At 40.8% G+C, this 27,223-nt stretch overlaps 1 protein-coding gene across 4 annotated transcripts in view; it reads right to left on the bottom strand.

Annotated features, from left to right (window-relative positions):
• Positions 1-1,359: 1,359 nt before the first annotated feature.
• The window catches only part of rad18 (RAD18 E3 ubiquitin protein ligase), a 43,500-nt gene continuing 17,636 nt past the window's right edge, over positions 1,360-27,223 (bottom strand). For 3 of the 4 annotated variants that reach the window (XM_079682560.1, XM_079682557.1, XM_079682558.1), the window contains 9 exons: positions 26,340-26,776; positions 25,451-25,550; positions 23,391-23,578; positions 22,834-22,904; positions 21,974-22,034; positions 18,043-18,174; positions 17,232-17,346; positions 11,001-11,045; positions 1,360-1,764 (listed from right to left, as the gene is read on the bottom strand). In XM_079682560.1, coding sequence (XP_079538686.1) covers positions 1,659-1,764; positions 11,001-11,045; positions 17,232-17,346; positions 18,043-18,174; positions 21,974-22,034; positions 22,834-22,904; positions 23,391-23,578; positions 25,451-25,550; positions 26,340-26,776 — 1,255 coding nt within the window. In that variant the 3' untranslated portion in view covers positions 1,360-1,658. The remainder of the gene's footprint in view (positions 1,765-11,000; positions 11,046-17,231; positions 17,347-18,042; positions 18,175-21,973; positions 22,035-22,833; positions 22,905-23,390; positions 23,579-25,450; positions 25,551-26,339; positions 26,777-27,223) is intronic. The other variant, XM_079682559.1, reaches the window with a different exon arrangement.

A 27,223-nucleotide genomic window follows, 5' to 3' on the forward strand; every position in this document is an offset into this window, starting at 1 on the left:
CTCTGACTTCTGATTTCTCACCATGACATTTACATTGGCTATCCCTTTTTAGTAGGGTGCGCAATAAAAATTGATTCACATAAGAATCCCGATTCTATCTTGTTTTTTTTTTCAAACCACATTTTACAGTCTTGCCGAAACGCTGTTTTCCATTTTCTCTATGGTGTGAGCTCCGTAATGTCCCGCTAACATGGCACTTAGACTCTATGCAGCATCCAGGGAAACCCTTTTCACTCTGCCCGCTCTTCATGCCTCAAAGGGCGGACTCCTGAGCTATTTGGAATCGCCAATCGATTGTGAATCGAATTGTGAGATTTCCTGAATCGTGCTCCCCTACTTTTTAAGTGCCTGGTTGGCTATACAGGCTCTCAAGGCTGTACAGGACATTTAGAATATGGGCACATTTTATTACAACCACGATGCAGTGACACCACCATTTATAACCTTGTGTTGGAAATATGATGAATTTTCCCTTCTACGTTATCGCCCAGACACAGAAAAATAAGGGGACTGATTTCTACTGAAAGTAGGCAGTGTCTGTGGATCAATGTGTGTATGGAATCAGTGATATCACTGTGTGCTTCACTGCCTTCCAAGTGGGGCCAGGAATAAGGAGCCACTCAAACCTCTCCTGTGGTTCCAGACAAGAGTCCCTGTTAATTAGACCAGAGACAAATAGCATCACTGTATTGGAAAGAGGTGAGGACGCAATGGGATCAGACGTGTGTGTTATTAATGAGCATCTCACACATTGAAAGGAGTCCAGCAATGTCTGTCAGTGCGTCTCTGCTTTGTCTGGGAGTCTGGTCAGAGGCACTCATGTTTCTGAATGCAGGCTCCAGACGAGCTCCGTTTTCAATCAAGGTCGGTTCCCAAATGTGTTCCCGCACACTCTCCCATGCAAGTACACATAAACATCACCTCGGTACACGTTTACACCCTTGCTTTCTTTGACCTGCAGTTTTCACAAGCATTAGGTTTCATTGAATTACTTTTCTTTCAAAGAAAACAAATCATTTAAAAGCTCCAGATTTGTTGCATGCTTTGCGATTGCCATGACAGAGGAATGTGACTAAGTTTCTTATTTAAGGTCGCCAAAATATTCTAGGGTAATTTTGAAGATTGACGTGATAGTTTAGCTAACAGAAAGAAATCCAGCTATTTGGTGAAAAAAAAGTGCATATGAGGTATTTTTGGGGATCATTCATACAACTGCTCATTTATTATTTACAACACAGTGCCAAAGCACAACATTTGTTTAGATTTGTACACGTTAACATCAATTTGTGATGACATGGGCGGTGAATGTTGGAAGATAACATTTTTATGTAACCAGAAAAATGTTCAAATACAAAACCACAGAATTCAACCGGTTTATTTCAGAATAAGCTCCATATTACACTGAACATTAAAACAAGTAACATTTATATAGTCCTCTTGGCCCTGGAAAAACGTGATGATATGGCAACAGCTCAACGTGGATCACAAGACCATAAAGAATTGTACAATTCTAAACATTACATAATACCATAACATGATGTAAACAACGCAACTTCAGAAATTCACAACAATGAAATGCCGGAACCAGAAAGATCATAAAGTGCATCACTTCATAATTTGCTTGAATTTCAGTAAAAAATGTATATAATTGACATCTTTTACATATTTGTTTTCCGACGTCGTTTTCCACTGACGGGCGAGGATGCTGCATCGTCTTCTCTCGTGCTCGATGCTCTCTTTTGACCTGGTTTCCCCTCCATGTCTCTGTGAAAGAACATTGTCAGAGGTGATCTTTTAGTGTTTTGTGTAAAGAAATAAAAATAAGCAAAGTTAAGTTGATTGAGATGGTATTATTAGTATGCTCAGACTTCCATGTCCTGAAGTGTTGTTGCAGTAAAAACAAGGAAACAGTAAAACAACTATTACTCAAGGCTTTTAAATTGCACTAAATTGAAACAAAGGATAATCTGAAAAGTCACATTTTGTGGTAATACAGCCAACCTTTTTGTCACGCTGAATGATTATACATTTGCTGAGAACCAGCTGCTCTGTTTCAGCACAAAATCAATCAATTAGCACTAAATGAGCTACCGATCACGATGTTCCTTTCCAAAATATGCATCAACAACGGGCCCCAGAGCCATAAAGACCACAAATGATTTAAATCAATCTCAAACGGTCTTTTTTAAATTGCCTCCTTCTCTCCTTGATCCTGGGAGTCTTATTGTGTGTAGAATAAAAGAGAAAAAGTACTGTAGAATGTTCTTTTTGAATAATAGTAAGCCTACCCTTTACACAAACAATACAGCACTAATAATACTAATATTGTTGTATGCCCTGCAATAGTCTCATATTGTCAATCTGTGTTAATACATTTTATTGATGGTAACTAAACTCCTAATTAAATCTGTCATAGAATGAAACTACTGTACATTACATTTTTGTAAAAAGCTGGATTTTTGTTCACTTCAATAAAAGGGATTATTATCAGCGTAATTTTATGCAAAATAGAATAAGCAAGTGAATATTTACACACACACACACACACACACACACACACACACACACACACACACACACACACACACACACACACACACACACACACACACACACACACACACACACACACACACACACACACACACACACACACACACACACACACACACACACACACACACACACACACACACACACACACACACACACACACACACACACACACACACACACGTCATATGATATCCCTTTCCTGAACTAATAAACACAACATGGGTAGCGTTTAATTAGGTCAGTGAACAGAATTGCCAAGATTTTTTCTTTAATAATTGTGTATTCTCCAAAATGTATGAGAGGTTACTGTCATATTGAATTCCAACTCTGTTCATTATTTTTACATCAATATGACAGTTCCAACGTGGTAATAATATAGTATTTTATTTATTTATCTGAGACAAACAATCTGCGTTTTTCATCATTAAAATTCAGAGTTTTATTCTGAAAGAACCCTCACTGTTGTCAGAGCAACATGTCTGCATTGAGCGCTCAATGCCCTTAAATAAGCTGTTTTCCCTCATGAATTGTCTCCTGGCGCATCAGTAATTCTTGCTACAGCGTAAGCCCTGGTGGGCTTCACAGGTCAGCACGTGGTGTTGGGGGAAATCAGATCTGTCCCATAAGACCAGGGTTCCCAAACTTTTCAGCCCGCGACCCCCAAAATAACAGTGCCAGAGACTGGCGACCCCCCACTATCACGTGGTGACTGGAAGAAAAAAAAAACGTGTGCACAGGACGCACGCACTAATAGGCGTATCCAAACACGCGCATAACGACAACACACAAGAACAGAACCGCCTGACAACCAAGATATGATTTTACATATAGCAATTTAATATAAGATAACAGCAGAACTCGTGAGTCAAAGTAATCTCCATGTGAATTAGGAGTGAACATTGTTGCGGTGCAAACTGTAAAAATACATAAAGGTAATAAACATATGAACATTGCTGCGGTGCATATTTACATTTGGGGAATAGGCTATGTTTCAGCGTTAATCTCACCTAATGAGGCGGGTGGGCAATATGCATGGAGCACAGCAAATCCATCCTGGGCTTAATTTTGGAGACGGCCACTCGGAGATCATCCTCCACGTTAAGACGAGATCTGTATTTGTTTTTTATGTATGTCAGTGCCGAGAAAGTCTTTTTGCACAGGTATGTGGAGCCAAACGGCGTCAGAACGTCCATCGCGGCCTTGGAAAGCTGTGGGTATTCTCTCTCGACTGAAATCCAGAACTCAGCAAGCGTCTTCGCATTAAAAGCTGTCTTTAATGTGCGGTCACTTGACAGTTCAGTCAGTGCGTCCTCCATGTCGGATGACAGATGACTTGCGGTCGTTACGGTAAATGGTGATCTTATCCAGTCATATTTTTCCGGAGCTGCTTCCTCTGGGAAATACTTGTTAAAGTGTTCCAGGAGGGCTTGCAGGTGGGTAGTGATAGACTTCTTCAGAGTTAACACTAAGATAATTTCCCTCTATGAATTCCTCCAGCTTAGGAAACATGTCAATCCTGCCCATTTCAACTCGCGCAGTCCAGCGATCCACTTTCCTCTTGAATGCGCAGATTTTATCATTCAAGGACATGATGCTTGTGTTTTCACCTTGCAATGACAGGTTGAGTCCGTTCAGTCTGTCAAATATGCAAGACAAATATGCCAGCCTTGTTAACCAGTCAGGGTCTGTCAGGTGGTCAGCGAGCTGTGACCCATGCTCCGTGAGAAATAAGCGCACCTCGCCCCGCAGTTCATACAGGCAGGTGAGAACATTTCCCCTTGAAAGCCACCTGACTTCTGTGTGGAACAGCAGGCCCTGATGCTCCGATCCCAGTTCATTGCAGAGATACAGCCTGGTATTGAGTGGACGGGATTTGATGTAGTTGACCATTTTTATCGCCGTCTCAAGAACACCTTTAAGCTCTGGGTCAAGCGTTTTACGTGCTCGAGCTTCTCTGTGGATAAAACACTGCGTAAAGATAACGTGGGGCGCCACTTGTAAGACTCTTGCTTTTAGTCCTCTCTTTTTCCCCAGCATTGCTCCAGCACCATCTAGACCAGGGGTCAGCAACGTTTTTGATATGAAGTGACATTTAAAAAAAAAATTGATCAGCGTACCAACGATCGAGAATTATCAACGGGGGGGGGGGTTGGGGGTGGCGGTTGAGGAGCTTGACGCTCGTGAACTATCGGCAGGAGGGCGGGGGAGCAGTGTGTGGACCTGTCAGCGCAACTTACATGATGCCGAATTTAACACATTTAAATAATTGGTTTAAACGGCATAATAATAAGGACGATCGTCCGTTCTGTGATTTTCCAGAGCACACATGTTATGATATTAGGGTCATGCAGAGTGAGATGAGATCGCTGTCCCTTTAAGAGAGAGAGAGGGGTGTGGCTTGTGCATGTGTGTGTGTGGATGGTACAGCGACAGTGAGGGAACGTGTGTATGTTTCTGGAAGTGAAACGGGAAAGCAGAAAAACAGAGGTCTGTGATGTATTTTGTGAAACAGAAGAACAGCTAAATAAATGCAACGTCCTCCCAAGAAGAGCTCGCCTCTCTCCAGTCATTTAAGCTAAAGTGGGTTATTGAACCTGAAGCTTGTTGCTTCTGCCCTCCTCGACTACGGTCCGGGAGCCGACAGGAAAGTTCAACACACAGCTGGCCAGTCAGCCCCTTTGTAGCAAATTATTTCGATGAGAGATGAGCAGATCGCCACTGGGCTTTCAAATAAATACACAGCCACGCAAAAACTGCGGCATTTGTACAGCTCCTTATGGGTACTGCAATTAGTGAAGTGCTTTCCTCCGTGGTGAAACGATCAGCACTGCACCACGGAGGACAGCGGCAGAAAGTCACCTTGAGATAAAGAGTGCGGGGGAGTGCGGGGCTGCGTTGTAAATCTAATCCATCTCATTTACCGACGAACATTTCTACTCAAGACCGGGCAAAAAGTGGGGGGAAACTATTCTGCACCCCGTGCAACTGTGTGTTGGAGCATAAGAGAAAATCGACGGTGACGACCCACTTTGATTCATTCAAACATTCGAAAATGCTTTCTGCTGCTGCGGACAAGAAAGCCAAACAACTCACGTTCACCGAGGCATCAACCTCCAAAACCCTTTCAAGGGCTACAAGAAACGAAGTGAGTAGCCTACAAGATTGAAGCTGGTCAGATAACGAACGAGTAAATGAAAACAGAATGAGGCGGAGAAGTGTGTGTGTGAGATTAAAATAGCCCAATTGCTTTTACAATAAATAAACATTGAATTTGTTTAATTGAATAGTAAAGGGGTTTAACGTTAGTGGCAGGTTGTGTGTGAGAGAGAATAAATAAGACAGCCCAATATTTTATTTTTTTTATTATTATTTTTTCCCGCATATTTCGCAACTTTCCGCATATTTCGCCGCATAAAATCACATAAAAACCCTGCATGTTTGATCGCATAATCAAGGCTTTTAGCCCGCATAATCAAGGCTTTTAGCCCGCATAATCAAGGCTTTTAGCCCGCATAATCAAGGCTTTTAGCCCGCATAATCAAGGCTTTTAGCCCGCATAATCAAGGATTTTTGCCCGCGTTTTTCTGGAGGGTCTAACTATCTGTACACACACCGATGCACTCATCCCAAGACAGTCCCTCTTCTTTTATTTTGTTGTCAAGTTTTGTGAAAATGTCCTCGCCTGTGCACTTTAGCTCCAGCGGGGTGCAAAACAGCATGTCCTCATCAAGTTTTCCATCAAAAGTGTATCTGGCGAAAACAAGCAGTTGGGCAGAGTTTGACATATCTGTGGATTCGTCTAACTGCAAAGCATATTTCCCTTTCTTCACTCTGTCAATCATCTGACACTTGATATCCTGGGCCATGCCCGTGATGCGCCGGGATATGGTCCAGTCAGACAGCGGCACTGCTTCCAGCTCCTGTGCCTGTTTATCCCCATGCATTACCCTACTCATAGCGATAGCAGCAGGTTTAATTAGGGTTTCCCCGATTGTGTGTGGCTTTTTTCCTGTGCAATTAAATATGCCACCTCATATGATGCCTTTTGAGCCTTGGTAGGGATTGTTGCTTGGTTAGTTATAACTTTCTTTTGGCCTTGCAATTCTCTCTGCTTTCGGCGGGAAAAATCTGCTGGTTTGGTAGCAAGAGAGGGGTGCTTCGTGTTTAAATGTCTGAGCATTTTTACGGGCTTTAAGCTCTCATGTGCAAGAACCTCAGTGCACACTACACATTGGGGATGTTGTGCTTCATTGATAATGAGGCATGTGAATCCGTACTGGATGTATTCCTCTCAATACTTGCGACACTTGGATGAAGGCTGGTCTGACTGCTTATGGACCGCCTTACGGTTGTCGTCTCCTCCTCCTCTTCCTCCTCCTCTTCCCGCGCAAGAAGTCGACGGCCTTTGTGATGGCGGCTCTCCGCTCTCCTCCGCTGCCTTCTCCGCTGGCCTTTCTGCCTTCTCACTAGTTGGTATTAAGCAACGTTTCATTTTGAAAAATGTATTAAAGAGCTGTTCAGAAGAAATATACTAGTAGTTGATGTGTGTTTTACGTCTCTGATATTTACTGTGGTGCTGTAAAGTGACCTTTGAGCTGCAAATGATACTGTCGTAAATCTTTCAGAATCAAAATTCCTTTATTTGTCTCGCTTACCTATTAAACAGACTTACATAATACAAAATGTCTATGCACACGTTGTTATTATTATTATTATTATTATTAATAATACTAAAAAAAAAATTTTTACTTTTATATTTATATTAATAAAAAAAAATAAAATAAAAAAAAAACACCTCAGGGGTCACATCAAGAGGATTCTGAAATCATCTCGCGACCCCCCGTCGGGGTCTCACGACCCCCAGGGGGGTCGCGACCCCCACTTTGGGAACCCCTGCCATAAGAGATGTTCCGATAACATGAAACCGCAGTATCTTCCATGTGGAACCACTTACAGCTTCACATGAAGGGCTCTCTTCAGCTGATTATACTACATATGTATATAACCCTCCAGCCACTTCTCTGCCTCTCTATCTTCACTGAATGGACTGGAAAAACAAAATTCCAGCACCGGAATTTGGGTCAGAAGTCCACATGTGGGGAGAATGGGGAGACAACTAAGCATGCTGGATTACTTGTAAGCAAGCAGTTTGCCTCTGCACAAAGTACGGATCAGGACTAAACAATCAACATTTAAGTTCTCATGATTGTCAGACAAAGGCTGAGGAGAGGAGATAAAGCCTTTCCTGATGGAAAAATACATATATTTTCACACTGACTTGGCTTTTGCCTATTGAGTCGCTCAAGCATTTCAAGACCCAAAAGGACTGGTGTGCTGTGACAATATACTGAAAATGAGCTGGTCATTAAAAGAGATTAGGAGAGGGTCTTGGTTAACCGCAAGACACACAAAGTTAGATCGCACCCCGGATATACAGCTCTGGAACAAATTAGGAAAATGAACCACTCCAAATCTTTCTTAAATCTCAATCTCTACATCAATGGCAACCATTCCATTCCAGTGTCAGTTGAATACCAACAGATAAATGTTGTCAGTATTTAAAGAATAAAATGAAAATGTCATTTTACTCTTACGCATACCTATAAACAGTAAATCCAGAGAAACTGATAATGCCTCAGTGTGGTCTCTTAATTTTTTTCAGAGCTGTATGTGCGACTGTTGTTTTGCTCGTAGTATGACAGCAAAGATTTACAGGACTGTCTCAGAAAATTAGAATATTGTGATAAAGTTCTTTATTTTCTGTAATGCAATTAAAAAAACAAAAATGTCATACATTCTGGATTCATTACAAATCAACTGAAATATTGCAAGCCTTTTATTATTTTAATATTGCTGATTATGGCATACAGCTTAAGAAAACTCAAATATCCTATCTCTAAATATTAGAATATCATGAAAAAGTATACTAGTAGGGTGTTCAACGAATCACTTGAATCGTCTAATTAACTCGAAACACCTGCAAGGGTTTCCTGAGCCTTGAAAAACACTCAGCTTGGTTCAGTAAACTAAATCACAAGTATGGGGAAGACTGCTGATCTGACTGCTGTCCAGAGGACCGTCATTGACACCCTCCATCAGGAGGGTAAGACACAAAAAGAAATTTCTCAAAGAGCAAGCTGTTCACAGAGTGCAGTTTCAAAGCACATCCACAAAAAGTCTGTTGGAAGGGGGAAATGTGGCAGGAAACGCTGCACAACCAAGAGAGATGACCGCAGCCTTAACAGCATTGTGAAGAAGAGTCGCTTCCAGAATTTGGGGGAGCTTCAAAGACAGTGGACTGAAGCTGGAGTCCAGGTATCAAAAGTCACTGTTCACAGACGTGTCCGGGAAATGGGCTACAATAGCCGTATTCCCATGGTCAAGCCACTTCTGAACTCAAGACAACGGAAGAGGCGTCTGACTTGGGCTAAGGAAAAGAAGCACTGGACAGTTGCACAGTGGTCCAAAGTCCTCTTTTCAGACGAAAGCAAGTTTTGTATTTCATTTGGAAGTCAAGGCGCCAGAGTCTGGAGAAAGGCTGGAGAGGAGCAAAATCCAAGTTGCTTGAAATCCAGTGTGAAGTTCCCACAGTCAGCGATGGTTTGGGGAGCCATGTCAGCTGCTGGTGTTGGTCCACTGTGTTTCATCAAGCCCAGAGTAAATGCAGCTGTGTACCAAGAGATTTTAGAGCACTACATGCTTCCGTCTGCTGAAAAGCTCTATGGAGATGAGGAATTCATTTTCCAGCATGATCTGGCACCTGCCCACAGTGCCAAAACCACCAGTAACTGGTGTACTGACCATGGCATTACTGTCCTCGATTGGCCTGCAAATTCCCCTGACCTGAACCCCATAGAGAATATGTGGGGTATTGTGAAGAAGAAGCTGAAAGACACCAGACCCAACAATGCTAATGAGCTAAAGGCCGCTATTGAAGCATCCTGGGCATCCATAACACCTCAGCAATGCCACAGGCTGATTGCCTCCATGCCACGCCGCATTGATGCAGTAATCCGTGCAAAAGGATTCCCAACCAAGTACTGAGTGCATTAATGGACATTTTCAAATGTTTGATTGTGTTTTGCTGTTATAAATCTTTTTTTTTTACTTGGTCTGAGGAACTATTCTAATTTTTTGAGATAGGATTTTTGAGTTTTCTTAAGCTGTATGCCATAATCAGCAATATTAAAATAATAAAAGGCTTGCAATATTTCAGTTGATTTGTAATGAATCCAGAATGTATGACATTTTTGTTTTTTTTAATTGCATTACAGAAAATAAAGAACTTTATCACAATATTCTAATTTTCTGAGACAGTCCTGTATATATTTTAAATGTCCTTGAAAAAAACTTGCCCCATGAGTTATAATCATACAGCACAGAACAATGATAACAATTGATGACAACTGTGATGTGCCACAGAGTTTGTAATGTGCGCTTGTCCTATCTTCTGTGGCCAAAAAAGAAACAATCCTTTTGTAATGCACAGTTCGCAAGAGAACAAGTACCAAGTCACCAGAAGTGCTTGCTGTTTGATTAAACTGTCAAAAATAATTTGATATAGATGACAGCAGTAAGAGCCCAGTAACAAAATGATTAATTGAAGAGAAAGAAGATAAACAGAATCCAGAAAATAGACTTCCAAATACTAGGTTTCAATATGAAGCCCACTTGACACAGCTATAATTGGTTTGAGTCATGGACAACTGAACAATTACATCTATTGCTTAAATAACTAAGTGTCCCTAGAAATATTGCCCGGAACGTTGTCAATCACTAGGAACTCAGGGACACTAACTTCAAGAAAAACGCTCCACTTTTATTTGACAGGAGTGCTATCTGCTGCCTCTGATAACTAAGGTCCCCAAACATGAGGAAAAGCGTGGTAAAGCATCAGAGGAGACCAGGGACAACCTGTCCAACTTTAAGCTGCGAGTGAAAAACAACATCTATGAAAGCAGGCGGTCTTACAGGCTTACTGGCTCTTCTTGTTTTATTATGGCTTGTAGACCATTTTAGATGCCTCAACAAAAAGGCAGGATTGATCAATATCAATGACAAGGGAAGAATGTCAAAGCTATCTATTTGATATTCAGACAGGTCTAGACCTTAACTTTACATAATGCGTAATTCAAATACAGGGAGACATTTCCCCATCTGTTGTAGAGATCTGATAAGCTTTTGTATGCAACAATAAACACATCATGCTTCTCCTTTGCAAGTAGGAAAACCCGTGTGTGATTATGTTTGCTCTTGATACAAGTTAGTATTGTGTATATTTATCTGTCTCTTTCCACTTTAAAGCCTCTAGACTCTGTAACAAAGTCCCATGTTAATCTATCCATTACCAGCACTGTGTGATTACTTTTAATACGATTCTGTGGGGTGGCATAGAAAAACACTGATAACATTTTGACAGTTGCAATAACAGCAGGGTTACTCACTGAGGGTTACTGACAACCTCCGGACCAAAGATGTCTGAGATGGAACTGTGATGGGAGAAAGAGAGAGGAGAGCACGAACATGTCATTTACAAAGTTTTACTGATATAAGTTTTCTTCTGTTTCAATAGTCAAACTTAGTACACTAAATGACCTTAAAAAAGCTGCTTTAAAGACTGTGATGCCCTAAAATATATGGACGATGCCTATTTGTAGACAAATGTTTTGGACTGTATGACACAACTATCAGTGGAAAAGTCATGCCATTGACAGGATAAAGAAAATCAGAAATAGATTTTTCATATGAAAACTGGTATGAGCAGGTCATTTATAACAATAAATACATACATAGTGATAATGTTGTTAAGCATTTGCCAAATTAACATGCCAATGGGTTTCATTTGCAGCTTAACATTGTCATAATAATTTTCCAAAATGTTAGACCAAACAGCAAAACTATGTAAATGTTAAACAGATATGTGCTTGGATAACCTGTTTTAGAGAGAGAGCAAAAACATTTTAAGCAAACAAGTTATTTTGTGGACGTAAGCAACAGGTGAGTTTTTGTGAATGAGCAGTAATAGATTGGTTGTACAATACTGTATTACTGATTGTTATGACCTGGCTCAAAAGGCCACAACAAAGAGGAGACACACCATATCCACGTTTAATAAAACATGTTTATTTAAGCAAAACATTCAAATCAACCAAATGAATTAAGTGCAAAACAAGTAAAGTATGAGGTGTGGATGTCAGTGGTATCAGTAGTGTAAATGCAGGGTGAGGATTGTATGGACATGTATGTGTGTGAGAGTGTTGAAGTGCACAAAGTGAAGCAACTGAAGAAACTCATAGCATACTCAACAAAACCAGGGTGCCTGCAGGGAGAAGCAGAGAGGGAGACAGAGAGGAGCAGAGGCTTTAAATAACCGCAGGGCACCAGACCCAGGTGCCCTGCAGTTACTGCAATCAAGGCGGCTGGATGCAGCACAGCCACACCCTCTCCAGATGATCCCACAGGGGGATCACAGCCCCCCCCCCCCCCTTAAGACGGGCCCCAAAGGGATCCACGACAAACCAACATCCTCCTGTGTATATTGACCATCAGGTGTGTGTCCAGTATGGACTTTGTGTCTTTTCATGAACGTCACTTCGTCCATGTTTCTGATCCCATAGTCCTTAAGCCTCATCTTGTCATCACTGGCCAAATGTACCTGAATTGGCAGATCACAGAGTCAATGGTCCTGAACAAATTGAGCAAGACCCTCCTCGAATATATCCAGGATCTCTGAGTGAGGAAGAGTCTCCTCGTCTTCCCCCTTCTTTGACACAGACGAAGGGACATCAGGCAGCGAGACCACCTGTTCATCACCACTTTTTCTACACCCCGAAACAGGCGGGTCAGCAGACATCCTACGGCTCTGCGCACGCGTAACAGCAAAAACTGGAAACACACTTGGAAACTGCAAACCGCTCTCACCTGGCTCCCCGGATGCCAACAGCCTGGCAACCGCCACAGGCAGTGGCACACCAGCCCACAGCGAGATCGTTGCCCAAAATCATATGTACCCCATCAAGTGGCAACACGGGACGCACGCCGATAGACACAACTCCCCGCACCAGCTCACAATCCAGCACTATTGTATGACGTCACACAGGAGTCAAGCCCATCTCCATGGCCCTCATCAGCACAAAATCCCCAGTCTCTGTCTCTGACGAAAAAGGCAACACTGACTCAACAATAAATCAGCATCTAGCTGCTGTGTCACGCAACACCTTAATCGGAACATACTTGTCACCACCGACTACTGATACAACGGCTTCCGTGATGAACGGCTCAAAAACAGAACCCACATCCAAGTCGGCACAAACCAGCTTCTTATCAGGCTCCATGCCCGATCCTACACCCTGCGGCTTTTTAACCAAAACGGCAGAACAACACATGGCTGGAGCATGTGATGAAGAACGAGGCTTCCCCTCAGGTTCCAGCAACGGACACTGCTCCTTCCAATGACCCTCTCCTCGGCAATAATGACACAGGCCCACTTTGGCCCCCTCGGGTCGCCCCGTACCTGCAAATCTACGGGAGGAGCCTGGTGAAACCTTTGCACCACCGCGGGCATAGCCACCATCTTCTCCAAGTCTCCAATCACCCCTAGACCACTTCTCAGTAAAACTGCCCTTATGCGTCAACACAATATCATCCACTAATTCGGCAGCTCAAAGTACGGTGGAGGGTTTCTGCTCATTTACATAAGTGGCCACACGCTGAGGGATAACATCTTTAAACTGTTCCAATACAATGAGTTCACAAAGACCGTCAAAACTGGCAACCTTTTCTGCCGCGCACCACCGCTGAAAATGCCAAATCACGGACAAACTCCACATTTGTCTGCTTATCCCCTTGACCCAACTTTTGAACTTTTGACGATACGCTTCAGGAACTAGTTCCTATGATTTTAACACCGCTGATTTTACTCTAGCATAGTCCAAAGCATTTTCGCCACAAATATCTGAATAGGCCTCTTGTGCTCGCCCAGTGAGTACACACTGAAGTAACAGCACTCTGTCCGAATCTGACCAGTTTCTTGCCGCAGCTACGCGCTCAAATAGGGTGAAAAAAATGTCAGGGTCACGCTCATTTGATTTTGGCACCAACCGCAAGTTAGAAATAACATCGCCACTACCTGATGCCGAACCATCAGATGAAAGCTTGCCCTCTCCAATCAGCCGTAATCTAGCAAGTTCCACCTCACATTTCATATTTTCCACCTCCAGCACCTTCTCCACCTCCTGCTGCCGTAACCTCACCTCCAACTGCAACTTCTCCTGCTCAAACTCCATGGCCAAAAGCTCTTTTTGCTGCTCGAACGTCAAACCAGCTGTCTGAACCACTACCAAGACGAGCCCTGCCGCACCAGACTCACTCTTCTGCAACACCCCCTGCTCAAACAAAGATGACACGATGACAGCTTTAATCTCATCTTTCTGCTTGCTCCCTACAACAGCAATTTTATAATGCTCTGCTATTTCGACTAACTGCTAGACCCTCCAGAAAAACGCGGGCAAAAATCCTTGATTATGCGATTAAACATGCGGGGTATTTATGTGATTTTATGCGGTGAAATTGCGAAATATGCGGAAAGTTGCGAAAAAGAATAGATTTTTTTTAAAATATTGGGCTGTCTTATTTATTCTCTCTCACACAAAACCTGCCACTAACGTTAAACCCCTTTCTTATTTAATGTTTATTTATTGTAAAAGCAATTGGGCTATTACACACACACACACACACACACACACACACACACACACACACACACACACACACACACACACACACACACACACACACACACACACACACACACACACACACACACACACACACACACACACACACACACACACACACACACACACACACACACACACACACACACACACACACAACCACACACACACACACACACACACACACACACACACACACACACACACACACACACACACACACACACACACACACACACACACACACACACACCTTTCTTGTCCGCAGCAGCACAAAGCATTTTCGAATGTTTGAATTAATCAAAGTGGGTCGTCACCGTCGATTTTCTCTAAGACTTATGCTCCAACACACAGTTGCACGGGGTGCAGAATAGTTTCCCCCCACTTTTGTGAAAGACATCGGGGTACTGCTTTGCCCGGTCTTTAGCAGAAATGTTCGTCGGTAAATGAGATGGATCAGATTTTTTCATCTTGGTGTTTTCTCTCTTGTGTGAGCTCCACACGTTCACTCTACGGTGTTGTTTACCTTCTGTGATGCGCAAGCTGATGACGTCACGTCATCATCATCACTACTTCAAGAGTTAACTTTTTTTCCCCTCAACTTTGTGTGGAAATATGCGGGGATTATGCGGCCTTTTGATAAATATGCAGCCTTTTAAAAATCTGCGCGTTTTTCTGGAGGGTCTAAACAGCGCCTTCTTGCAATAGTCTAAGAAAGACACTGAGGGCCAGTGTTTCCGCCAGACCAGGGCTGATAGGGCGTCTACCCCGAGAGAGGGGCCGTCCCTTATATACTTTCTTTTTACGTTAGTGAGCCGGATCATTTGGCTCGGCTCTCTTAAAGCGCCGGCTGTTTCGGCTCTTCATGTTACCACAGTTTACCACGAAGCCTCAGTTTCGCCGCTGCGAGGCTCTGGTGCTCGCAGCTCATGCGCGTGCTCCACTAAAACCCTCCCGCTCATCGCGTCCAAATCGCGCACGTTCCATGTTGTCCTGTGGCAGGCACCTTCGATGTCGGGGAAACGATCTTCAATTCTCCGGAAAGAATCCCACCAGACTCTTTTGCCCCTCCAACAGAGGGATGTCCTTTTCCTTTTTTGTCATTTAAAGCGAAAAAGCTCTCGATCTTCTCCCTAATTATTAATATTTTTGGATGCCAAGCCATTTCAAATGCCAAGCCAGTCCACAGTTGGACCATATCAACTAATCAGCTGCTCAATGACACCATATGCTCTGAGCACTACACAAACCTTTAACCAAACCTTCTATGTACCATGTGCGTTGATGTTTTGAGGTCATTTTAATTAATGACAATTTTATTTGCAAATGAAAGTACAGTAAATAAAAATGTTAAATGCAGATATAGAATACAAAGATTTAGAGCAAACATTGGATGACTTCCTGTCTCTCTCTACTATCACTGAATAAACAGACTACAATGACCATACGACACATTTTATATTTATCCTCAGGCGTGCCATTTTTCGTGGAAATGCCATTTGATAACTGCCAGAAAACACAGATGAACCTTTGACATTCGGTTGTTGTTTATACACTCAGTGTGAACCGAGTAACCTTAACAATCAATGTCCTATTCAAAGTAAATCAAACAAAATCAAACACTGGGTTTTTCCCTTTGGAATTGTCATAGTTCACTTCTACAGGCTGTATGTCTCAGATTTATTGCTGCACATATGTAAACCATTAGGAAAACTAAATATGTAGATATGAAAACCATTATTCACTATCAACGATATTTTTCTTCAATTAAATATGCAAGATGCTGAATGTAGTCATCATCAGAGGGAAGTTATTAAGCATTTTTTGTTCCCATCAAGATGACGCTGATTAAGGATTAGATGTCCAAACCTCATTTCTAACTAGCATTAAAGAAGATCTGAGGTCTGATTTCTGTAGTACTCCTATCTGTTGTCTATAACAGCTTTGAAGGCGTGGAGAAGGAGCTTGTTTGGGGCAGATGCCGATTGTGGCTGCTAAGCTGTTTTTTGCGGTTTGTAATTATGTAACTCTGCATGATTTCACACTTCACTTGGTTGATTAGGTAAACAAGAAGTAGGGCTGAACGATATATGGTGTCATGGCGATAACCGCGATATTCACATCGCAGGGACGTGAGATTTTATTTAAAAAAATGTTTTTACAATAACACGTCATGTTACAATTATTTTGCTGCTTGCTACAAAAGGAAAACTTGCGCGGCACTCATGTCAGGGGTACTTGAGTGAGTGACATGCAGGCTCTGCATGCACAGCAAACCACCAATCACAATCATTCTTGTTCAGATCACAGCAGGCCCCGCCACCAGACCATCAAAACACCGGTAAAACATTAGCGAGGAACAGGAGGACAATACTGGAGAGAATGAAGATTTACTTCCAAAAAGAAAAGCAACATCTGCCATCTGAAACTATTTTGGATACAAAAAGGTTCTTCTCTTCTTCATTCACAGATGAACCCCCTTATTTGAGGGTAAGCAACATGCATTATCATGAAATGTTAGATCATGACTTAAGGTATGATGAATGCACTTATTGTAAGTCGTTTTGGATAAAAGCGTCAGCTAAATGCAATGTAAAAAAATGTAAGTTGTCCGTGCAAAGCAGGACATGTCCTTTCTTCCTCCGACATGTATAAGTCTGACTGTAAGTAAACTGCTGGCTTTGGATTCAGGTTATTACTGTAGCTGGCCTCTGTTAGGAATGGAAATAGTGGGATGTAACACTAATGTTATGTCTAGGTTTCCTTAGACCAGAGGCATACCAATCAGTGTGAAATATACCTTTTTCACTGACAGATTCAAACTGTAGAAAAATAATATAACAAAAATAAATCCCACTTTTCTGTTGCATGTAAAGGTCTGACTTGAAAACAAGCTCTGACCTCTGAGGGTGTCTAAAGTGTTCATTATGTAGGGCTCACCTGCTGATGGACACTTCACTGTGGGCGGGGCTGGAGGACCATTCCATTCTTTTTGCAGGTGGCTCCTCGTCAGATTCTTTGTCTTCTGCTTTCATCACTGAGCCATTTATTGATCCTGCGACGTGATGAAAATGACAAAATAGACATATCATTATGTCAGACACCCAGGAAAAATCAGGGTGGTGTGCATATAAAGGATGCCTCTGACAACCTTGGTATCCCTTAGAAACCACATTTGTACATATTCTCAATGGTAAAGGCATTTAGGTCCTGTTGGCAGCATCACAAAAACCTAGCCTCTCACACAGTGGACAGGGTCAGGTTTTTTGGTGTGTGCCTTTTCATTTGATTATTGCAAACCAAGCAAATTAGCAGCATGCAACGCCAATATTAAATCATTTAGTTAGTATATTTAGGCAGTAAAAGACTGTATGAACACATGTTAAGTGTATGGTTGGTTACAGTTACAGAGCAACACAATCATTCATTGATTCTGGACACTTGGTAAATGAAAGTAGAAAATTCCCTCTCTGCACTTCCTCTTCAACATTCAACATTTCTGATGTGCCCAACAATTAAGTGCAGACGTGTTGTGAATTTGGCAAGGATGGAACAAGTAAATGAGTGAGCTTCATTTACTCTCCCACACACTCACCCACCACATTGAGCTGCATTGCACGCCTCACTAATTGCCACAAATCAATTAATAACGTTAGCATGGGGATCAGGTACCGGAGTCCCTATATTCCTTTAAGTCTACTTTTGCTAAAGAACATGTTATTCCTTGGTAGAGTTAAAAGTATTGCAGTACCTGCAGACTTTGTTTTCTGTGCATCGTCTCCTTCCACAATGACTTCCTGTTTGCTACGAGTCTGCCTGTTGGTCTCTAAGCGACCCCGAACCTGAGCAATCAGGCGTGAAAAGTCACTGCTGTGCCGCTTCCCTGCAGTCAGAAATAAGGTTGAATATTTAAAAAAGAACGCATTTTAAAATGACATTTAAATGTATAATAAAAAATACTATACAGAAATAACATCCCACAAGAATATCGCTGTATAGAGTGTTGTTTGGGAAAAACGGTTTTCATATTCATGAATGCAGACTCATTTTCTTTGGGAAAGGTTGAATAGCTTTGTAAAGATACATGGTTTTATTCATTGGCTTCTGTATTTGAGGTTAAACAACACCCACGAAAGCTCATAAAGGAGATTATTGTAGTAACAAAATCATCTTACTCCTGTGGTGGAGGCCGAACAGTAATTGAAAAGACAAGGGACGCGGGCAAAATAATAATAAAAGTTTGGGCAGTGATCCAAATACAAAAAAACAAAGACAGGAGTATGGAGACAGCACTGAGGGAAAGAGAAAAGGACCAAAACACTGCAATTAACACTCAAAACTTTGCTATCTGAGCCTTGCCTCTGATATTGTCGTGAGCAAAAGGTGAGACACAAAGATGAGACACATAGATGAGACACATAGATGAGACACATAGATGAGACAATGCTGTTGCAAAGCTTTGCCTGTGAGTGTGGCTCCCATCGGTACACATGTAACACTTTTGTTTTGTTTGCAGGCTTGTAAGGGTTAGACTAATGTGTGCATTTTGTGAGTTACACGTGATGTTAACATCTCAGGTACATTTCACAGACATAAGGGATGCAGCACACAGCTTTAAAAAAGGAATACATCAGGCGTTGTGAGATGCAAAATAGGGGTTACTGCATTGTCAACATTGCATGCTAGTGGATTTACTATCCCAGTAGCATTGTATGTTTTAACTCCAATCACAACATTTTTTTTGAGTTGTTAAGCTCAAACACTCACATATCTTATTATCACTAAAAGAATGTGTCACATTAAAGGCTGCATCTCCCGGAGTGTTCACTGTGTGCATGCTTCTGTGCTGCTCTTCTCCAATTCCTAATGCTGGTGGAGTGAGTCATCCACATCCTCCACTGAGAAATCAAGAGGTTATCACAGCAGTACGGCTATTTATAGAACCTTCCTCCTATGAGTCACAACCATTTTTCAACCCATTTTGAAGTTAGAACTGCAGAGTTGTTTCCAACAAGCCTTTTATCTTGCTCGATCATTTCAACATCATTTTGGATAATGTTTTCTAATCTGCTATTTTAGCTTGACCTCTACCCGGAGAATGAATAGCATAGACCTGGTATTGATTTCTGTGAGTAATAGTACATAGCAAATGGAGAAAAAACTCTTAGAAGGACACTTAAATAGCCAAGTAGCACTATCGAATCAATTTCAAACAATCTTCATTAGTATTTACAGACAAAGATATCATCAGTTTTACATTTCCATTCCACCATTTGCTGCAAAATTACTCACTGAAGATAGCAATTCTGTTGCTGGTAAATTGTTATGGCAGGTATATGAGGCTGGCTCTAATGATGGCTTCTCGACTGAATTTATTTTCCTTATAGATGAGATGTTTTGGTGTTGATGTTTTGGTGTTGTTGTTTTGTTTCTTTCCGTTAATCGTCAAGTGGGAAATAATTATGTGTTTGTGTGTTTCTCTTAGTATCCTAAGATACTGTTATGTTTGGCTGTGAAAAAAATGTATTATGAAGGGCAGACCATCTATTTGTATTTATTTTGTTTTTTTTAGAAAGGGGCAGGTCACATAAGATTTTATTCTTCTCCCTGCTCCTATTCGCTCAATGGTATTTTGGTAGAGTCATGTTTTCTTGGCAATTATTGTACATTTGGTAATGCGTACCATGAGCGGGACAACTAAAAAGGAAATTAAATGAAAATGAAGTAAGATTGAGATTACAAATCGTGAGGATTTTGTTTGACATGAAAGCATACTATGTCTTTAGTTCCCAGAAGAACAAACCCTACTTCTCAACTGCATTACCGTACTATAATTAGTCAAATTTACAAAAATGGGGCGAAGCCTGCGAGCTAGTTCAGGCAGTCAACTCGAGCACTTATGCTGCATTCATACATAACGCCCCTTGCCACTCTACAACCAACCAAACAGAGTCTCCTTAATATGCCGCTCTATTTAACCTGCCAGTTCTCTCTCCATGCATTGCTTGCTGCTGCTGCTATTGCCGCAGCTACCTCTACGTCGCTGCTGCTTGCCTGTCCCACCACCACCCCAGCTTCCACCCCAGCTTCCACCTGTAGGCTCGGGGTTTAGTTATTTGATCATCACTCATCGTGCTATGTATATCTGTGGAGTGATGATGCCCGAGCCTAATCGCCAAACTCAACTATATCCTGCTTCTAATAAACATGTTAAAGGAACACGTGAGTTGTCTGACTGAAATAACATAATGCACTTGGATTACCTCTCAAGCTCCCTAGGATTTTCCTACTGAACTAGAGCTGCCTGGAACTGGAAAAATAAATGCATTGATGAGTCTTTGGAAAAAGTGTCTAGTCTTAAGGCATTTTCTGAGACGTCCTTTTCTTAGATATGACTTTTAAAATCTTACCAGACCAATTTTTCTCCTGATGTTAATAACTCAAGGACAGACTTGCCTTTTGGTACTTTGAGGTATTGTAACAGAAAATCTAAATCATCAAACAGGATTTCCAACAGAATTTCAAAGCAGAGGTGGGCTGCCAGGCTTCAAATTGCCTCAGAAGTTAGAAGGAAAGGAATAAAACACAAACCTTCAGATAAAAAGAACAACGTTTTTAGCACCTGATGTTGCCTGTGGGGAAATCAAATCAGAGGTGCTTCATTTAAATCCTGTCATTGTCTCATGCTATATTGTATATCTCTTTTAAAAGAAAAAAGGCGTAAAAAAAAGAAAAGGCAATAAAAAGGAAATACAAGATTCTTTGAGCGAGTGTATAGAGAATGTCTTAAATGTCAAGATGAACTGTACTGGAGAACCAAAGTGGAAAGTAATTGTCTAGATGTGCTGCCTTTACTGCTTTGCCTAGCATCGTCTTTTAAGTGGTGAACCCAATATGACTCACAGCTCCAAACTCACTCCAAAAAGTAGAATGTGATAGAGTGCTAAGAGTAGCCCTCCTTAGTCTTACAAGAGCAGGAGTTTGCACCACTTTATTAGAATGGAAAATCACACCAAAGTGTTTCCAAGTACTAGTAGCTGTGAAATACATGGTGTCACTCAAAAGAAGAAAGCAACAAACAGTTACCAACCATTTCAGTGAACAAGACGTGTCAATTTGAATTATATTAAGCGGTCCACGTCTTTCAGATAAGAACTTGCATTTATGTTTTGTCTGATGCTGCGGGTCTAGATTTTATAACTTTGAAATGGGGATGTTAACACCAAAGCCTTAATGCACACAGTAAATGAGGGAACTGTAAAAAAAAGAAATAAAAGGAATAATGTAAACTATATCATTACCAAGTTTGACTCAAAGTTGCTCCTGTATTTCCAGCAAGGATCATTATCATGAATTGCATTGAAGTGAAAAGGAAAAGAAAGCAGAGGAACTGCCACAAAATACAAGAATAGCACGGACCACTGGACTGCACACCAGCACTTGTTCTCAAGACGTGTTGAAAATAAAGGAAAGGCATTATGCTGAAGCATGCACTAGCCAGTTCACACACGTGTATTTATTCTATCTTCCCCAAAATACAAATACTAGTATCTCAATTATGAGTAGATTAATCATGATAAATCACAGATTATTAGGTCCAATTATAGATATTTCCTGACAGTTTCATCAGTTGACAGCAGAGACAAACTCCTGAAGTGTCTGAAAAAAAACAAAGATCTTACTGTAGTTGGAGTGAACGTCATCAATATCCTTCTCAGACTGATTCTTTGTGAAAACCATGACCTGCAAGAAATTAGAATTGAGAAAATAAGACAAGACGATTAGCATTGACTAACAGTCCTTAAAGAAATAAACATATGATAACATAATATTTAGAAAGACCTTTCCTGTAGTTTGGTTTAAATTATCAATGGTAGTCTGTATTGTTTTTTGCAAACCTGCAATGCATGTCATTCTAGTCCAGGGTTCATACACTTTTTCACCAATGATTTTCCATGACTTCATGACCTTTATCTAATTTTCCATGACCAACAAAATTACTCTTTCTCAGCGGTACCACTGAAAATTGTTTATTTTAACATGGAACAGGAAAATAAGGTCTGCATATGAAACATGTTGTGCCTATCTAAAACAAATCAAATAGGCTTACTGGCTTCTACACGCTAAAGCCACTAAAATCTCTCACCAGCAAAACACCTCTTCAGTTAAATGCCATTTTACGTTTCATTACAATACGATACAGTAATTATTATCATTATAGTATTACTATTTCGGCGATTAGCTAAAAATATAAATTATATTTGATGCAACTTTAGTTACATTTCCATGACTTTTCCAAAACTTTGGAAAAAATATTGTTTTCCAAAACTTCTCCAGGGCCTGGAATTTGCATTTAGAATTTCCATGATTTTACCAGGTTTTTAATGACCGTAAGAACCCTGCTAGTCACCAACTGTTGATAAAGTGACGATCCCTCACTAAAACATGTTCTACAGTCGCACAAGTGGCATAATACATTATCTTAAGAAAAACAACATGGAATTCTAGCCCACACAAAACCCAGGAAACAGTTACTACACACAGGTTTGGTTTTAGCCTTCAGTTGATTCCTGATCTTCTCGTTGGACTCCACATCTTTGGCAATATCTTCAGCTGTTGACAGAAGAAAGCACAAATATTGTCCTTTATATGAAATGTGCACTCAAACCAATAAAAAGCCTTTGATCAATTAGGTCGCAGTTTAAAAACACCAGTAAGATCAATTTTGTGCACACATCTTAAAATGTTCTAGTTTTAATAAAAAGGTTTAAAACACAAAAGTGATCTCAGACCTCCATAGGTTGAATCTGGTGGAGGTGGCGTGCTTATTCATCATATCTAAAGTGTCTAGCTAAGCATATTGCTGTGGGCTGTGAAGATTTCACTAAGTGGTGTGAAAATAAGACGCATGTATATTGAGAACTGTGAGGGGATGTTTAAGTGATTCAGTCAACATCATTTTCCTCGCACTATATCACTGTGGTTGAGTTTATATAATCCAATTAGATGCATAGACAAGTCATGTAAGTCGGCCTATACACGCATGAATGCAAATGAATACAGTATCACCCCTATGGAATAATGGACAAATGCCCTCACCTGGTTTTGGGTTTAGTGAATCACACTGGGCGTTGTATATCTGGACAAACTCCTGGTATCTTTTGATCAGCTGGTCTCGAGGACCCTGCATTGAGAGATGGCACTCCTTCAGCCTCCTCTTCAGCTCCTGCATGGACAGCAAGTTGTACACCACCTTCGTCATTGGACATCTCGTATTGCCTAAAGAGCTGCAACAGACATATGGATAGGATTATTTTATTAGATTCAATTATCACCAGATACAACTTGATAATGCCTGATAGTGGCTGATGGCTCAGAAAATCATTTGATTGCACTACATGAAAGTATCATATTTTTCTAAAAATGATATGACTTCGGCAGAGTTCATAACAAAATGAAATGGGTGATAAAATGAATAAATGGAAGGGAGTTGCAATTCATCAGCCGAGTGGAGGACCAACCTCTGATACTCTAGAACCCTGTTAAATTCAGAAAGGCTGTCAAATGTTTTATTTTATATATACTTTCTCTTGAATTTAAGACATTTAGTGAAAGTTATTAAGGTTGGTATCAAGGGGAATCCTTCTCATGCAAGCTGGTTAGATATGACCAGAATATAAAAACTTCAGCAACTCATACCTGAAGGTTTGCTCCAGATCAAGTATTTTACACTGCTTCAAAAATCACCTACAGTATGACAGAACCTCTTATATGATGCATGGACATCTTGGATAATGTTTAAAGGCCACTGACAAGGATCAGTCTCTCAAATTATGTCACAGACGCAGTCTAATAAATGATGTACATCAATTGCTCATTTGTAACCTTGAAGTGACAGTCCAACACTTAGCAATATATATCATTTTACACTGAGACATAAATCAAGTGTCATCTCTTTACACCAAAAGGAATATACAAACTGTAGATCCAGGACATTTAAAGTACATAGTCTGGCATATACTGTACACTGGAAGTAAGAGAAAACTGCTGGTGTAGCCTCATCAACCATGAAAAAGTAGTTTTTCCTTTTTACATTTTTGCGATGCAATCTAACGCCACTACATGAGCAAGTAGAGTAGATCCAGTCTAAACACTCATACAATACATAAATAGATCTGTATATGTTTTTTTTGTAATTGTGACATGGCATCTTGATAAGATCAGTGCAAATCTTTACACCTCTCACATCATTCTAATTTTCCAAAAATCTTAAAAATGTATTTTGCTTGACAAATGTAGCTCAGCGCAAGTTCAATCAGGAAGACCAATATCCTCTGGTGTTACACGTCACTTCAATACTCTCTCCTCTCTCATTAAGTCATCAGGGGCTAGCCCAGTGGTTCTCAAACTTTTTCTGTCAGGCCCCCCCTTTGGAGAAAAACAAAAGTCGGGCCAGAAGATTTTTAAATATTGAAGTTAAAAGCATCAGTCTGGTGCACTTTGAGAGCAAAATTAAGAGATCTATGGATACATCTCTCAACATAGAACTGTAAACAGATGTACTATTCCTTTATGGATATTTTACAAATCACTCCAATTTTAAACTTTATTCATTTTTTAATGTCATACTGTATAGTATTTCATACCTGTTTTTAATTTATTCTCTTATTTTTGTATAACTATAATGATCATATAATGTTTGTGTGCCTCGAAAATAATTGTTTACATTAATGGAGACCCACTGAGATAACACTGAGAGAGTCCTTTAGCTCACTGAGTCTCACAGTCTGACAGGAGAGGACTCTCCTCCACTTTGTTGTTGAAAAAACTCCTTATATCCGTTAGCGTAGCTCGCTAGTACCAGAAGCTAACAACGATCTCCGGTACCGGTGCGCACAAAAAATGGCTCGTTCCACACACACACAGAGCCGAGCTTTAATGAAACACAGAGACCCAGACGTAATAGTACTGTATCATATTATTTTCGAATCAATCATTTTTTCAAAATATGATCTTTTTTTTCTTCTTTTTTTTTTAAATAACCATTTTTCCTCCTTGTCTCTCGCGCCCCCCATCACGTCTCTCCTGATTGAAATAGAGACGAAAGAGCATTACAGCGGAAGATAGCTTTTGCTTAAGTGTTCAGTTAGGTATTTTACCTCCTCATGCTTTCCTTCCTGTCTCCACTGGTCAGACACGTGTCCAGATGCTTGTTGATAAACTGTTGCAGCACACTTACAGAGCACACAGGGCACTCCACTGAAAAACAAAATGGTAAAGATATTACAAGCAGCTTAGTTAGAAAAAAAGAAAACATTTTAAATCCATATCAGATACATTCCGATTCCAATCATTTTTAAGGATTGCACCAAACGGACCCTTTAAGTTCTGTATGCAAACACACGAAAATTACTTTCACAAAAGTAAAGATGGTTATTTTTCAGTGTAATGGCTTTAAGCGGGAATGTATTAAAAGGGCTTTTCTTTTTAAATAGAAGCAAGAGTAGTGGGCAAGTAATGGATTCAGGGAATGCTCACAAAACTGCATATCGATAACACCCACTACTCTGGAAATCCTAACCAGGTATAGAACGCAGAGGTCAAACAACATTAAAACTAAAGGTAACCTTTACTCTGTTTTTTGTATGAAGAACGTAAATGTTGTATAATGATTGGATAATTAGCTTTAAATAAGTTAGTGTTGACCATCAAGTTAAGACATAGGCCTTGTTTCGCCTGCTTTGTACACACGAGACACATTTTTTAATTGAAAAGTGAATGTAATCCATAAATAGGGTCACAGTAAATGACATCAGCTTTTACATTATTCCCATGTATTATGTGGCATCATCAAATTGTTCTGTAGTCTCTTCTGCTCATGTTACGGTATACAACTGATCTAATGCAATAATTACCAAACAGCTCTTCCATCGTTGTGATCATATTGAGTAAGACTGTGAATTTGGGAGTGAGTTAAGAAGCTAACTAGATAGGGTGAGTCACACTGGATGATGCAGCGCTCTTCATCTACAGGTAGAAAGGCTTCACCTTTGATTACGGGCTTTATGTCTTTCGATGGTGACGAGGAATGTGCCATCGCATGCCCGGTGCTGATACTGTGCGGGACTCCTGCAGCCTCCTGTTTGACTGACATCAAATTATGGATAGATGACTCCTCCTCATCATAATTCGGCTCTTCCTTCACAACCACTGGAAGTCGTGCCGTTGCTGAATGTAGGTCGGCGTCATTTGCATTGTCGGTGCGTACAGTCTGTATTTTACCCCGCCGAGTTAACTGAGAATCAGAAGTATCGTGCCGTTTTTTTTGGGCGGGAGATGTTTTAGGCATCTTTTGGAAAAAGTTACTCAAAACAGCACTGTTACACTTCTGGCCCCTCTGTTTGGGAGTTCTGCATTCGACAGCTGAAGCTGGGGCATTTGGGGATATTGGAGGAGTGTCAAAATGTGCTTTTGACAACTGCTGCCTGGAAAAAAGAAGAAAAGGCAAATTAAAGTTAAACGAATGCACATTCATCACAGACAAGTGTATCATTACATTGAGTATAAGGTAAAGCAGTTATGGCTCTCTTAAAAACATATTGAGCTCATTAAAATGAGAAGAGCCAATGAACACCGGAGACAGTAAAATAAGCTCTTTGACGTTAGACTGCACCTGCTCAATTATCTCGCTGCTTTTCTACAGAGCGAGAAAAAGTGGGCAGTTTGGCTACACTCTTGGAAATGAGGAAAGCAAACAAATTGTAGCTAGGCCATTACTCAGCACTAAAATGGAACCAATGAGGTGTGTAATGTTCTGCTTTCCATATCTAGAACTTATTTGTGCTTACTGTCCCCATTAGAGCAGTTTCACACACACATGCATGCGCACAGACGTGGCAAAGCCGATTTGCACATATGTTATGTGAAAACAT

Source organism: Notothenia rossii (genome assembly GCF_949606895.1).
Source record: "Notothenia rossii genome assembly, chromosome: 5".
NCBI lineage: Eukaryota > Metazoa > Chordata > Actinopteri > Perciformes > Nototheniidae > Notothenia > Notothenia rossii.